This window comes from Dromiciops gliroides, chromosome 1 (assembly GCF_019393635.1).
Source record: "Dromiciops gliroides isolate mDroGli1 chromosome 1, mDroGli1.pri, whole genome shotgun sequence".
In the NCBI taxonomy this organism is placed as follows: domain Eukaryota; kingdom Metazoa; phylum Chordata; class Mammalia; order Microbiotheria; family Microbiotheriidae; genus Dromiciops; species Dromiciops gliroides.
This window is the reverse complement of record NC_057861.1, coordinates 575,668,285-575,684,607: the sequence shown is the minus strand read 5'-3', so window position 1 is coordinate 575,684,607 and position 16,323 is coordinate 575,668,285. Positions and strand designations below refer to the sequence as shown.

At 41.5% G+C, this 16,323-nt stretch overlaps 1 protein-coding gene across 2 annotated transcripts in view; it reads left to right on the top strand.

The window, feature by feature from the left end:
- Window positions 1-5,632, top strand: part of FAM189A2 (family with sequence similarity 189 member A2) — a 73,695-nt gene extending 68,063 nt beyond the window's left edge. Inside the window, exons 10-11 of one of the 2 annotated variants that reach the window (XM_043978655.1) lie at window positions 1,148-1,440; window positions 3,616-5,632. In XM_043978655.1, the coding sequence (XP_043834590.1) occupies window positions 1,148-1,440; window positions 3,616-3,819 (497 nt within the window). In that variant the 3' untranslated portion in view covers window positions 3,820-5,632. The remainder of the gene's footprint in view (window positions 1-1,147; window positions 1,441-3,615) is intronic. The other variant, XM_043978656.1, reaches the window with a different exon arrangement.
- Window positions 5,633-16,323: the final 10,691 nt, after the last annotated feature.

Sequence of the window (16,323 nt, the reverse complement as noted above, 5' to 3'; positions counted from 1 at the left end):
AGCCCCTGACTCTGGCCCTCACATTAAAGTATTCCTAGCAAAGTGTTCCTAGCAAGCTTTGCAATCAAGACTGGGACTCTGGCTGGGAGACTGAATGAGTATCAGTTGGGAGGGGGTGCCGGGGGGAGGGGGACAGCTTCTTTTCCTCTGGCTAGAACTCTGTGTGCCTGAAAAAGGGTCCGGGAGGTCCCCGTATCTTTCGCCTCGATCTCATTGCCACTCCTGCTTCCTGTCATAGCTTGAGTGTTCTCATTCCTGCCTTTCTGGCTTCCTCTGTCCAGGGCAGGCTGAAAGGCTGCTGGTTACTCTTGCATAGTTAGAGAAACATGACTGTATCTCCCTCCTCTTCCCAACTTACCTCCTGGTTTATCGGACCATCAGGGTCTAGTTCATGGTGTTGTGCTACATATCTTTAAAATAACTTCACATACTTGGTGATGTAGGAAACCCAGCCTGGGAAGCTGGGAAATTTGGATGTTCTCCATAAGTGCCTGACTAGAGAACTCTCAATGAGTTACTTTCTTTGGATTTAAATTTTTCTGTCTGTAAAACGGAAATAGTGATTTGCCTTCTCCTTGCCTCATGGATGTGATGTAAGCACAAGTGAAATGAAATAGGAAAAGAAAACCTGGAGAATTTTAGGATAAAGCTGTAGAGCCAAAGAGTACTAGTAGCCACTTCTCACAGACCTTGTTTCTCTAGCCCCCTCTACACTTGTTTAAGCAACATTTTTATCCATTCCCTGTTGTGTCATCTCCTTCCGCCAGAACAGAAACGCTTTCTCTCTGTGACTCATCCATTTGCCATCCACTTGCAAGTATCCCTTGAAAATATTACATATGGTCACGTGTTGTCTTTTGTCTCCCGGTTGCTCTTTGTCATTTGGCATAACTTGGAAATTGTCTTCTGTAACACACTAAAACCTTTGGGGACGTCCTTGGATTGAAAGACATCCCAGAAACAAACCTTGTGTTGTAGATTTCTTTTCCTCCTTCTGTGAAATGAAAGACAAGATTTGCATGGATGTCAGTACTCTGCCAGGTGATTTTCCATGCTGAGTTAGAGACCTGGGCTGGGGTTTCAGATAGTCATACATTCAAGTGGCAACGGCAGAAGAGTGCTAAGACATGTCTCTCTTTGCCTGCAGGAGGACCTGTGCTTAGCTGTGAAGCTGCGACTCAGACCGAAGTGAGACCTGAGCTGGCTCCGGTGACCTTGAGAAAGAGCCTTCGAGCAAGAGCTGTCCGAGCTAGACCTCGCTCTTTGGTAGATTATAAATCTTACATAGACACGAAGCTGCTGGTGGCAAAGTTCCTGGAGCAGTCGTCCTGTAGTATGACTCCAGATATCCATGAGCTAGTGGAGAACATCAAATCTGTCCTGAAGTCTGATGAAGAACACATGGAGGAAGCCATCACAAGTGCCAGCTTCCTGGAACAGGTAGTTTGAGCACATTAAGGGTGAATAATCAGAGACCTCATTGTTTCCCTACTTGATTTGGCTCAGGCCCATACAGTCAGGGAGCAAAGGGGAAGAGGAAGGATGGCTTCCCTTCCAGGAGGGCTGTCCTGGATATACTACTACTGGCTTAAAGATAGCACAACCAAGCACCTACAGTGGGAGAGCAAGTCTGTTAAATACAAAGGGGACAAGATAGGAGCATGTTTGGACTGAAAGTAAAGGGAGATGTGTGAATGAATGAATGAATAAATGAACAAACAAATGAAAAAAAATCTATTAAGTGATTACTTTGTGCCAAGCACTGGAGATACAAATAGAATAGGTTGACAGGCTCAGTTAAGGGACATAACACATATAAAAGGGTTCAGTTACAAGGGGGTTGGATGGAATGGTCCTTAAGGGTTTGGCTGCTAAGCAAATGGAAAGGCCCCAGGGGTCTTTAAGGGGTCTAATTTGCCTGAGCAAGGTCTGGAGGGCATATTGATGAGGCAGATAGTAAGTTACAGTGTACAATGTGGGAACGTAGACAATCAAAGCATGCCTTTGGATTCTTGGATTTAATGCTTCCCTTGAACGGCACGTTTTGAAAGTGATACAAATTGACTTTATTTGAATTGACAGAAATCTGGGAAGCAGTTCATCTTCCCCTGAAATTGTCTGCAAGGTAAATAGGTAGAGTTTGTATTAATAAAGAGTTATTTTATTTTCCAAAGGGGTAATGAATGTATTCTTAGCATACCAGAGATAAAATGTACTGACTTCCTTCAAGTCCCAGCTAAAATCCAACCATCTACTGGAAGTCTTCCCTGATCACCTTTCTTTCATTCTAGTGCCTCTGTTAATGATTTCTAATTTATCCTGTCTGTAGTTTTTTGGTTTTGTTTTTTTTTCCTGTAGCTTGTTTTAGTACAGTTATTTGTGTGTTATCTCACCCATTATATTGTGAGCAGCGATCCTCCTTTTTACCTTTCTTTTTATTGCCAACATTGGAACTAATGTTTATTGACAAACTGGTAGCAGGATTTTTAAATGGACTATTCAAAGGTATAGAAAAGATTTGTAAGTGTAAGGCAGCCTCCCCAAACTGGGCACATTCAACCAAGAAACATATTCCCCTACTGAGAGAGAGTAAGACACAGAGGACTTGTCAAGTTTTTGTTGTACTGAGTTTTTTATGACTCGCTGCTTATTACATCAAGGTTAGATACTTGGGATGGACCAGCCACAGCTGCCTTAAATCTATTTGGGTATAGAGTAGACACAAGAAGCCTATACACTTGGCACAAAACTATGATTTGAATGGCACCAAGTTGTTACCACCAGCAGGGCCCTGGGCCATATTGTGTGGTATAGAGTTTTGCCGTCTCCCCTCCCTTTCTGAACCCTTCTTCTCACTTCCTGGTACCTGCTTTTCCTTCCCTACCTGATGCCCTAATGCATTCTCTCTCTGCCTTTTCCAAACCCTCCATTGCCATACTTTTCTCTCCCCCTTCCCTTCTTCCTTAAGAAGAGTGTTCCCAGAGCAGCGGAGGTGCTCTCTCCTCCACCCTACAAAAAGGAAAGAAAAAAAACCTCCCAAATAAAAAGATTTTTTAATCTAGACATAGGCTCATAGCCATAGAGCCAGAAGGGGCTTCAAAGGCCATGTAGTCCAACTCTCTCATTTTATAAATGAGGAAACTGAGGACCAGTGAGGGTCATTGTGTCATAGCAACAGAGCTGGAGGGCCCTCTGAGGTCATCTAATCCAGTCACTTGTTTGTTTGTTTGTTTGTTTGTTTTTGCAGGCAATGGGGGTTAAGTGACTTGCCCAGGGTCACACAGCTAGTAAGTGTCAAGTGTCTGTTTTTTTTTTTAAGTGAGGCAATTAGGGTTAAGTGACTTGCCCAGGGTCACACAGCTAGTAAGTGTTAAGTGTCTGAGGTCAGATTTTAACTCAGGTACTCCTGACTCCAGGGCCAGTGTTTTATCCACCACACCACCTAGCTGCCCCCAGTCACTTGTTTTTACAGATGAGGAAACTAAGGACCAGAGCTTAAGGAACTTGCTCAAGGTCACACACATAGGAGGTAGCAGAGCCAGGTTTTGAACCCAGTTCCATGGGCTCCTCTTTCTTGAGTTGATCTTTTCCTTTTTCTCGTTTTCTTCCCCAAAGATAATGACTCCTGATCAGCCAAGCACATCGAGAGCACAAATGTTGCCCTACAGAAGACGCCCTGGGCTCCTTCATCTGGAGAGCTGTGGAGATCTGAGCACTTTCGCCTCAGCAGAAAGTCGGAAAGTGGAGAGGAGGGTCCCAAGAAGGGACCCAGAAAGGCCGCACAGCCTTATTGGTGTTGTAAGGGAAACTGTGCTCTGAGCTAGCCCTTTGAGGTCCCTTGTGGTCAGAGCTCCTTCCGGAAGCCAATGAACTGGGAGAGAAAATGACGGCAGGAAAGCCCTGTCTCATTGTGCAGTGGGTGTCTCTGTGTACGCTCTTTTGTTGTTTAAGGCTGACCTAGGAGGAAGGCTTTTGTTCTAGTAGTCTTGGCTGTACCATGTTGGGATCTATAACCACAGGGAATGTTTATTTCTCAACTACCGGCTTCACCAACAAGGACACTCAGGGGGCAGTGAGTTTATCATTCCAGACCTATTGACTCTTTGGATGCAGCGTTATAATTTGGGAGTTCAGCTCATCTCCCCATCCCTAGGCATCCCATATGGTATTTGAGTGTTCCAAGCCTTGGTGGGGATGGGATGTGGGGGTGGCGATGCCTCAGCCGCCCCTGTGTCTGTCCTGTGGAAGGACATAATCTGTTTGGAGTCTATTTATAGCTGCCTGTGGCCTCTCACTGCTCAGTGAGAATGCGAGTTGGCATATAAGCAGGATGATCAAATAGCCCTGCTGTTATTGAAATGTTAAAGCTTAACTTTAGGGCACCTCTCGAAGGACTTTCTTTAGGGAAAACAGGAAGCACTTGGGACAATCGGCAAAATTTTAGCAAAGTATTTTGGAGGAGCAATTATTGGTTCCATTTATTCAAGCTTGCAAAAGACTAGAGGCAGTAACTCCAGAATCAAAAATAAAGTCATTCACTTTTCACATCTGGTGTGGGTGTGTTGGATCTGTTCCTTGTTCACGGCACTGGCCTTATGCTCTGTGGAGGTACAAAACTGGTACCTGAATGAGGTCTTAGAAGTCGGGAAAAGTTGAAGTCTTTGTAGGGTTGACTGTCTTCTGCTTCCTGGACATCATGGAATGACATAGGATAGAGACAGGGACTGGAGGGTGATATAGTCGATAGAGAGCTTGTTTTGGAGCCAGGAAGACTTTGCCTTTAAATTCCTCCCCTGACACCTACTGGCTGTGTGACCCTGGGCAAGTCACTTAACCTCTCATTGCTCAAGGCAACTCTCTGAGAATATCAATTGCAGAGGAAGTACTGCATTAGCGCAGGTCACTGCATTGGTAGGAGTTCCTTCTGCCATTGAAACCACAGAATGATGTAGGCATCATAGAATATTAGAACTTGAAGAGGCCAGCGCTAGATCATCTAGTCCAAGAGGCCTTAATTTTTTGTGTGTATAATGGACCCTTTGGGAAGTGTGATGAAGCTTATGGATTCCTTCCCAGAGTAATATATTTAAATGCATAAAATATGTTACAAAGGGAGGTGTATTATAATAAAATGCACAATTATATTGTGAAAGTTATCAATTTTTTTTAAGTTCAAGGACCCCAAGTGAAAAAAACTGTATCTAGTCCAAACCCATCATTTTACTGATGAAGATACTGAGGCACAGGGAGACTGTGACTTGCCTAAAGTCACACAGCCACTTAACGATGGGACTCAAACCTGGTTGGCTCCTCCCAATCCCCATAGTTCTTCTTCTTCTTCTTTTTTTTTTTTTTTGCAGGGCAATAGGGGTTAAGTGACTTGCCCCGGGTCACACAATATAGTTCTTCTTATTATAACATGCCATTCCTTTGCCTCTTTGTATATGTCATCTAAGCAGTAATGGAGTATTTTTTTTTCATGGGAAACTTCTCTCCTACAGTCTGGATTTATGTTTTCAAAAAGTCAGGTTGAGAGAAAAGTTGGAACTTAAAATTTTTTTTAAATGAATGTTAAAAACTGTCTTTATATGAAATGGGGGGAAAGAAAATATTATTAATGACCTTGTATTTCTACAGCAAAAAAATTAAATTAAAAAACAGTCAGGTTTTGCTTACAGTTTTTGAGCTTAGCTGGCATTTTTTTTTATACAATCCGCTGAGCACTGGGCTTAGAACAAGAAGAACAGGGTTTGAGTCCTGGCTCTATCACTTACCATGGCTGTATAACTTTGGGCCAATTACATAAGGTTTCTACATATCAGTTCTCTCACCAGTAAAATGCAGATAATGGAATTTGTATTGCCTACCTCACAGGTAGGTTGAACTTAATGGCCTCTGAGGTTCCTTCTAGCTCTAATCTATCTATGATCTTGTTGTTCAGTTGTTTTCAGTCATGTCTGACTGCTGGTGACCCCAGTTGGGGTTTTCTTGGCAGAGATACTGGGGAGTGGTTTGCCATTTTCTTTTCCAGCTCATCTTGCAGATGAGGAAACTGAGGCAAACAGGGTTAAGTGACTTGTTTAGGGTCACTCAGCTAGTAAGTGTCAGAGGCCTGATTTGAATTCAGGAAGATGAGCGTTTCTGATGCTAAGCACAGTACTTTATCCACAGTACCACCTGGCTGCTCCCTGCCTCCAACCCCTCTCAATCTATGATCTTATAAATTATATATAAAAATGTCCCTTTTCTAAGAGCACATAGAGAGTCAATCAACAAGTATTTATTAAGCACTTATTATATGCTAGGAGTGGGCATCTCTAAGCATAGACTGTGGAGGGGAAAAGTCCAAGTAGACTGGATGAGCTAGTCTGTGAGGAGTTTTAAATGCTGAAGGATTTTTTACTTGATTCTGAAAGAAATAGGGAGCCAATGAGTTTTACTGAGGAAGGGGTCAGGGCAGGGGCCCCTTGATCAGGAAGAGGTTCTGAGTATAAACAGCCAAGGCTAAAGCAAGTCAGGCTCTTCATTATGTCTAGAAGTTAGGGAGTGTTTTCTCTCAGAGGGTGGACATTTGTCAGGGTGCAATTTAATGCCCTCTTCTGAGGGCATATTGTGCCATCTCAGTGAGATTGCTCATTTTATCTGTAGTTGAAAAGAGCCCTCACAAATAAGGGCTTGCCTATGAGCTATGGGCTAAAATTAGCAGTGACTTGTGGGAGAGAGGGAAAAGAGGCGGGGGACAGAGATGAAGAAGAGGAGAAAGAAGAAAAGGGCTGATTACAGTTCCTCCAATTTGAAAGTTTCCTATCCTCTTTTAAAGAATTTGCTTCAATTCTGATTCAGATAGATGATTTTTTTTTTTCGGTTAGGGAGAAAAAAACGTGTTGGAGGGTAAAGAGGCCAAGGGAAGAAAAGAAAAAAATGATTTCTTGGTCTTAGATAGAGTCAGGGTTTTTTCTGGTCTCTTTTTGCTCGCCAACTCTTGGGCCTCCCTTCAAAGTGGAGAGGTTTAAAGGATCTGACACATTTCTGTAGTGTATTTACTAGAGTGAAAAGCACACACGCTCTTTAAGTACTAGGCGTGGGTGGCTTAGATGTCCATGGAGAAGGGGCTTTCTTGTTCACATCCTACATCCTTTGTGTGAGAAGCATGGTGGGAGGGAAGAGGGACCAGATCAAGAAGGGAGAAGCTGGCAGAAATGGGCCCCAGTGCATGTGAAAGCACTTTAACATGTCTGCCTCTTTTCTTCCATATTGCCAAACCATCATTTAACATTCTATATAGGTACACAGACATGGATAACACATATACATATATAACACACGTACATGTGCACAAACACAACACACCATATACATGCCTAAACATGTATGCTTATACGTATAAACTCATGTAATATTTGTATATAACATAGAAACACAACACAAATATAACAGAAACGTGTACACATACAAATATATGTATACATGCATAGATAGTGTGTTGTAGTGGCTAGAGAAATGGCTTTATAAATAATTTTTATATAAAAGTATTATATAGTTTATTTTATATATAAATATATGTGAATATGGGTAAATATTACATCCTTATTTCAATATAATTAGTTTCCTTTGACATCCTATGGATTTTTTTTATACATGTAAGAACATTACTTCTTAGGTTTCACCAAGCTGACTTCAAAGGATCCCTGTTCTAGACCATTGTCTTCCCACATATAGACACGTATACACAGACAATACATATACATACACATATACATGTTTGTATGTATGTGTGTGTGTATATATACATATATACATACATATATATATTCAAACATTCCCATATGTAGACAATCTTACAGGTCTTAGGATTTCAGGAATTTTAGCAATGAGACCAAGTTGTCTATTATCCTTTGTTATTGCTATGTGAACCAAAAAGACTGCCTGCTTTACTTTTCTTAAAAACAAACAAACAACACTTTTATTCATGCTTTTTGTCTTTACACCACTCATTTCCTATTTTGCTTTAAGTTGACCCATGCCTTATGACAAAGAAAAACAAGCAAAAACATCTGCTCTGGAATCTGAGTCTGACAACGTATACAATATTCTGTTCTGTTGAATCTTTTCTGATTGTACATTCCCTGAATGATGTATATGCCACTTCTTTCACTTGAGTCTTCCTTGGTTATGTGCCATAGCCCACTTCTACCCACCATGTGCCTTGCTATTGGCCTTTGGGTCACATGCAATTTTTATTCCTTGGAAAATGTGATGTTCCACAGTTGGAAAGATATTGTTGCTTAAAAAAATATATAGGTTTTTGTGTCAGGGATAGGAGCAATTTGAAAGTATTGTATAATTTCCCTAACACAATTTGTCCCGCTCTCTTTTTCTTGTTCAATTCTGGGCCCAGCTTATTGTCCACCTGCAGTGCCTAGCAAAGCTCTGTGTCTTGGTAAACAGATACACACAGCAGGGCTCCTGTCTTGCTATTCATAAAGAAGTTTTGGTTCCATGAGCCTTTTGAATATATAGTCCCAAATGATTTCCTAGTTCCACTGTTATTCCCTGGGGAATGGAGGTGGTAGTGGGGAGGATGGAGATGGGAATGGTAGTGGTACAACCAAATTCTTATTGATGCTCATTATAAAAAGCCCCCCAAATCCAAAATAAACAAAAGATGCCCCCAACTTTACCTGGTCAATCTCCAATGGCTAGTGGAGGAAAGGATGGGGGAGGGGGGTTGTCAGTGACTTGGACTCCCAGAAAGCCTTCTCTCTCCCAAATATATAACCCCTGGACATAGATTAGAAGACATTAAAAATTTTTAAAATTGCTTCTGTTCTAGAGAATGTTAGGGAAGTATAATGAAAATTAGGGTAGCTAGGTGGCACAGTGGATAGAGTGCTGGGCCTGGAGTCAAGAAGACTCATCTTCCTGAGTTTAAATCTGGCCTCAGACACTTACTAGTTGTGTGATCCTGGACAAGTCACTTCACCCTGTTTGCTTCAGTTTCTTCTTCTGTAAAATCAGCTAGAGAAGGAAATGGCAAACTACTCGGATATCTGCCAAGAAAACCTCAAATGGGGTCATGAAAAGCTGGACACAACTGAAAAATAGCTGAATAAAACAAAAAATGGACATTTATGCAAATGTTCATCCCTTTGACCTTATTCACACTAATTAGAGGTAGTACAGTGGATAGAGTGATGGGACTGGAGTCAGGAAGACACAAGTTCAAATCTGGCCTTGGATACTTACTAGCTGTGTGACCCTGGGTAAGTCACTTCATCTCTATTTGCCCCAGTTTCCTCAACTGTAAAATGGTTATAATAAGAGCAACTATCCCATAGAGTTGTTACAAGGATCTAATGAAATAATATTTGTAAAAGCATTTAGCACAGTGTCTTGAACATAGTAGGTGCTATATAAATGCTTATCTAGGGGGCAGCTATGTGACGCAGTGGATAAAGCACCAGCCCTGGATTCAGGAGGACCTAAGTTTAAATCTGCCCTCAGACACTTGACACTCTCTAGCTGTGTGACCCTGTGCAAGTCACTTAACCCTCATTGCCTCGCAAAAACAAAACCAAAATTGCTTATCTATAAATGCTTCTCTCTCACACCCCCCCATATTCCCCAATAATTCCCAATTTCGGTCTCTTCATTACCATGACACATACCTCCTGAGACTTATTCCCTAATGCATAATATAAAGGGCTCACCTTTATCCCTGCCAGATTTGGTGACCCGTTGGTGATGAAAATTTCTCAAATTCCAAACAGGCCCAATTTGCCACCATGCTTCAGCTGCCTTCCCCACCCCCGCCCCCCACCTCTGCAGATTCCTTCTGCTATCATTGAGTTCTGCCTCTTTTGAGAAAGGGCCTAGACCAGGTCTATTTCATTCTCCAGACTCAGCCACTATACCTCTGCCTGACTGCCTCTTCCACTCCTTTCTGATCCCTTTTATGTGTTCTTTTCCCCCATTAGAATGTAATAAGTTGGGGCAGCTAGGTGGCACAGTGGATAGAGCACCGGCCCTGGAGTCAGGAGGACCTGAGTTCAAATCCGGCCTCAGACACTTAACACTTACTAGCTGTGTGACCCTGGGCAAGTCACTTAACCCCAATTGCCTCACTAAAAAAAAAAAAAAAAAAGAATGTAATAAGTTCCTTGAGGGCAGGGACTCTCTTTTTGCCTGTATTCCTATACCAAGCACTTAACAAGGTGACTGGCACATAATCAGAACTTAATAAATGCTTCTTTTCTTTCTTTCCTTTTTTTTTTTAGTGAGGCAATTGGGGTTAAGTGACTTGCCCAAGGTCACACAGCTAGTAAGTGTTAAGTGTCTGAGGCCGGATATGAACTCAGGTACTCCTGACTCCAGAGCTGGTGCTCTATCCACTGTGCCACCTAGCTGCCCCATAAATGCTTCTTGATATAATTTATGGACCCACAATTCCAACACAAAGAGCCCCTCAGAAATGTAGCTTGAGTTTCATTTCTAGCTGCTCCCCCCAAAGGCTCAAAGAATAGAGAGATTCAAGTATGAAATAATCCAGTGAGGCTGCTGCTAGGTGTGATATAAAGGGTGGGGAGTGAGGAGAGAGCTGAAATGGTTGATTTGGAGCCGGTGTTACATAGACAGGCTAAGGTTAGAAGCAGAATAAGACCTTCTAGTCTCTGGGAGTGAACAGTGCTAGAGAACCCAAACCCCCGGCTGCCCAAGGAATGGTCCAAAGAAAATATGCAAGCCCTGATTCAGGAGGAATGAGGAAAAAATGAGTGGCAGCCTGGGTTCAAGTCCCTGTTTTGACATATATGCTGGCTATGTGGCACTGGGCATGTCCTTCACCTCTCCTTGTCCCCAGACAACTCTTTAGGATGATAGATACATTTCAGAGGAGGTGCTCCCCAGAGGAACTGGATCACCACTTCAGTCACAGATCCAGGGTCAAACAAGAGTACAATACTTATAAAATGTGTGAATGGAATAAAGCTGGGAAGGATAGTTAATTAGGTTGGATGATAGAATCAAGAACTAAAAGTATCTTAGGGTAGACTAATAGAGCAAATTTCATTTGAAAGAATAGAATGGAAAATCATTTATTAACCAGTTACTATATGCTAAGGATTGTACTAAGTCTGGGATCCTTGTTCTCAAGGAAGTTACATACAATTAAGGGATTTAATGCTTGAAGGAGGGTTTAGCTTCAGAGAAAATTGAAAGGCTGACAATTCTGGAAAGTAAAGCATCAGGGCAGACATAAGACACAAAAGACTTTGCTGAGTAATAGCAAGGTATTTTGTTCCCAACCAATGATTATTGGGAAGGAGAAATGGCACTCAGGGAGGGTTGGGCCAATGGAGGACAGTCAACATGTAGGTAGTAGGTGATACTTAGCACCTGGTGGGAGCTGGGCAGTGAGGGCTGGGGTAGGGGAGAAAAGAGTCCCCTGAGGCCTATTCCTATTGAATCCTCACGTACTCATTGTGACCTATATGGCAGGAAATCTGGAAGCAGGATAGGGGAAGGTTTCTTGCTTCCTGGGGCAGCTGCTGCTGGTGGGGTCTCTAGCCACCAGTTGGTTTCTGAAATAATTGATAAATGTATACTTGGGTTCAAAATGTCAACAGTAGAAGTACAGGATGTTGGAGATGTAGTTGGATGACATTTCATGTGGAAAAAAGGCTTTTTAGTAAAATATGGGCCAATGGTGTGATTTTCTTGTTGTTGAGTCCTATCTGAGTCTTCATGAACCCATTTTGGGCTTTCTTGGCAAAGATACTGAAATGGTTTGTCATTTCCTTCTCCAGCTCATTTTGCAAATGAGAAAACTGAGGCAAACAGGGTTAAGTGACTTGCCTAGGATCACACAGAATAATGTGATGCAGTAGCTTAAAAAACTAAGGATCTTAAATTTCATTGATAGAAGCATAGGGTCTAGATGAAGGGAGTTGGTCTCACTGAATTCTGCCTTAGTCAGACCACATTTGGAATATTGTGCTCAAATGAGCATACCAGAGTTTAGGAGGGACATCAATATGTTGTCAAGCACCTACAGGAGGTGACCAGGATGTTGGAGGGCATCAAGATTATACCATATGTAAACTAGAACTGTTTAGCCTGTAGAAGAAGTCTTAGCAAGGAATATGATAGTTGTGTTCAAATATTTGAAAAATGTCATGTGGAAGACTTATTCTGCCTGTCCCCAAATTGCAGAACTAAATGTAATGAGTGACAAGAACAAAATTTAGGTTTAAGGTTTGGGAAAGCATGCTAATTATGAGTTAGCTAAAAATGGAACAGGCTGTCTTGAGAAATTGTGGGTTTTCCCTCACTGGAGGTCTTCAAAGGGAGGCTGGATGATTGCTTGTCATCTGAGGAGAGGATTTGTGATCAGAAAAGGGTTAGAATAGAAAGATTCTGGAGTCAGAACCATAAAATATGGTTCCTCCTCATCACTGCCAGACTTCTAGAAAGAGTAATCTAATCTTGAGAGGTCTACTGCCTCCCAACTCCTTGTAACCTGGCTTTTATCTTTGTCACTCAGTCATTGGATGGAAGGATGTTCGAGCTGGGTAGGAATTTGGGCTTATCTAGTTCACCCCTTCATATGGTGTAAGAGAAAGGGTGTGCTGTTAAATATTTAACAACCCGATTCCCTGGGAGGGGATAGAGTGAATATTCAGGGCATACTTTTAGGTTTAAGCTGCATTATTAGCATTTTCTCTATCCTTTTCAAATGTCTAGGCTCGAAGTGTTCTGCAGAACTCCAGAACACAGCTAGAATTAGACTGAAATGTAACAGGAAACAAAATAGTTTAAGAAAATAAATATTTTTTTCGGCTATAAAATAAAAAGGGTTAGACTAGAATACCCCTTCCAGTTCTAAATAGGTAATCTTATGATAATACACAATAACAGCAATGGAGAGGTATGGTTTAGAGTGTGATATGGCAAACAAAGAAAAGGTGATCTCAGTCAAGGAAGATCAAGCATGCATTTATGGTAGAGCCTACGTTAGGGATGGGCTTTGAAAAACTGATGAGTGAATACTCATGTCCATTTTATCATAAGGCAGGATTCATATGGAGCAGTTCTTCGTTATAGGAAATTTGTTAGAAAAAAGGCCAGTGATGAAACATTTCTCTGGGCCAGATTCCAACAGAATTGTAATTACAATGGGACACCAAGCACTTTGCCCAATTTAGAGGTTGTTGAAAGCACTTGCAGTCCTTCAACCCTGTAGAAGCAACTGGCTCCTCATCTAGGTAAGGAAGAAGTAGATAGAATGAAGAACTGGGCAGATGCCTCTTCTTCCCCCTCCAGGTGAGCTCCTCATCTGTCTCACTCCTCAGCCCTCAGTGATACTTTGGCCCCAAACTGCTTAAGAAGTTGAGTGGAGGGTTATTTTGTGCTACTTGCCCTGGCTCCAGTTTGTGTGGCCGGGTTACAAATATTACTAGTTATAGCTCTGGCTGGCAAGGCATAGAAATCACTTTTATTACAAAGAATGCCCTTCTTTGTACAGTGTTGGCTCCCAAGGGTTAGTGCCTGTGCTCTCATCCCAGTCTGGAACGAGCTCTCTCATTCCCACTGAGGGAGATTCAATTTTGTTTGGCTTTGTGAGAGGAGAGAAAGGGAGTACAGGATTCTGGGCTGGTCTGATAATGATGGGAAAGTGCCAGACCAGGCTTAGGAACAGTATCAATTTTAAGAAGCCTTTTATCTCTCTCTAAAGCATCCTGTCTACTGAAATGGAGCTCATGGGATTTAGTTGGAAGGGACCTTTGTGATCACCCCTCATTTTACAGATTAGAGGGAGGAAGGAATTTGTTCAAGATAATACAGCCAGTAATTGGCAGTGAGAATTTGAACCCAGATCTCTGATGTCAAGCCCAGTGCTTTTAGAGCGAACTGGTAGTGTATACAACTTCTGGTGTCCAGGAACTATAATTGCTTCTTTTCTCTCATGATAAGAGGCAACTTCAATTTTTTTGTTTTCTTATCCAGTGGGACTTAGTTAATAAACAGTGGCAATTTAGTGACTAATTTTTTAACCAACCATGGCTTGATTAAAAAAAAATTGGTTCAAATTTTATCATAGGCAGCATAGATGATAGGTATGCCTCACTTTAAGCAATCCTAATATATTATGTAAAGTGAGATTAATGGGAAAAATAATTAGTATAAGATTATTTGCTCTGTAAAAGGTTTAATTATATAATACCTGACCACCTTGGGCATTTTAAATTGGGTTTAAAAAATGGGGGAGATGGATTTGGTTTGGACCTTTGACTTCATTGGTTTAGGAAATTCCTTCCACTAATGCAAATCAGTGACTCTTCTAAAATATATAGTCTTGACCAGTTTAAAAGAATAGGATATTGTCCAAGAAAAGAAGTGACTTGCCCAGGGTCACACAACTAGTATACAGGTTGATTTTTAGAAATATACTTATTCATAACTTTAAACTAATGAGCTGGAGCATTTCCCAGGGAAATGATCTGAACTGGAATTATTTAACCTGGTAAAGAAAAGATTTAGGGGGATATAATAATCATATTCAAATATTTGAAAAGCCAATTGTAAGAGAGGGAATAGACTCATTCCATTGGGGGCAGAACTTGGCAATGGATAGAAATTCCAAATAAGCAAATTTAGGCTGATGTGAGAAAAAACAACAACTTATTAAACAATAAGGACAGGTAGGTGGTGCAGTGGATAGAGTGCTAGGCCTAGAGTCAGGGAGACCTTACTAGCTATCTCTTACCCTGGGCAAGTCATAACTTCTACCTCAGCTTCTTCAGCTGTAAAACTCCTACCTCGCAGGGAAGCTAGGTGGTGCACCTAGCCCTGTATTTAGATCAAGCACCGGCCCTGTATTTAGGAGGATCTGAGTTCAAATCTAGTCTCAGTCACTTGACACTTATTAGCTGTGTGACCCTGGGCAAGTCACTTAACCCTCATTGCCCTGAAAAAAACAAACAAACAAACAGAAAACCTCCTACCTCTCAGGGTTATTGTGAGAATCAAATGAGGTAATATTTGTAGAGTACTTAGCATTGTTCCTGGCACATAGTAGGTGCTTGCTCCCTCCTTCTCCTAGAGCTGCCCTTGGAAAGCAATGAGTTAGCTCCCTGTTACTAAATGTCTTCAAAGAGAGACTGGATGACCAGTTGTTGGTGGTATTATAGATAGAATTCTTGGTTATGGATGGCTTGGTCTAGATGGCGTTGCTTTCCTACTAATGGAAATGATTTAGGGAGAAATGGAAATAACAGAGTATTTCTTGAGCAGCTTCCCTATCCACAACAGACAAGCCAATGAAACTCTTGGGGACTGCTTCGTCAATTAAGAAAGGGCAAAACAAACAAATGAAGCCCTGAATAATACAAGGAAAGGGAACACAGTCTGTGCCATTACCATGTTGCTTTTCTGCAGAATAATTGACCATCTGGGAATCAGAAATATGCAATTCAGGAAATCAGTTATGTCCCTAGTTGCCCACTAGGTGGCTGTAGATCAAAACACATCCGATAGAACTGAACTCAAGAATGTGAAGGGTTCTTGGGATCTGCTGTGATAGCTGTATTTCAATACAATTGGGTTTCTTTTATAAGTCTATGGATTTTATTTTATGCATTTAAAAAATTATCATGAGAAGGGATCCCTAGGCTTCAGTAGACTTCCAAAGGGCTCCAATAACACAAAAAAGGTTCTGAAGGAAGTGACTACCGCTAAGCAATTGAGGGCTTAATGGCTTTAACTCAGGTGCAACTTGCTACACTTGGTCTTTTTCAATACCCCTCCTTCACCCCGCCCCCCAAGTCATAATACTCTTCCTCTTGAATTATGTTACTTTTACCCACATGTGTTCCCAGGATCACAGCTTTAGAGACAGGATCTTAGAGGTCATCTCATCTAACTCTCATTTTACATATGTGGAAACTGAGGCACAGAGGGGTTAGGTGATTTACCTAATGTTACACATGTAGTGAGTGGCAGAGCAGGTATTCAAACACAGACCTACTGACAAGAAGTCTACCTCAGCATGCTGCCTATGTATTAATCCAGTTTCTGGTTCTCCCAACTCTCCAGTAACATCAGCAAGGAAAGGGTTTCCTTTCTGTCTTTATAATCTTGGCACCTAGCACAAAGTCTGGAACATAGTAGGTACTTAATAAATGTTTGCTGAATTTAATTGAATGGAGTTTTCTAGGAATCTTTAGCCACATTCCTTAGCTGTAAATATTTTCAATTAATAATTATTCAGTAATTATTAAAAATGACAACAGGGCAGCTAGGTGGTGTAGTGGAAAGAGTGCTGAG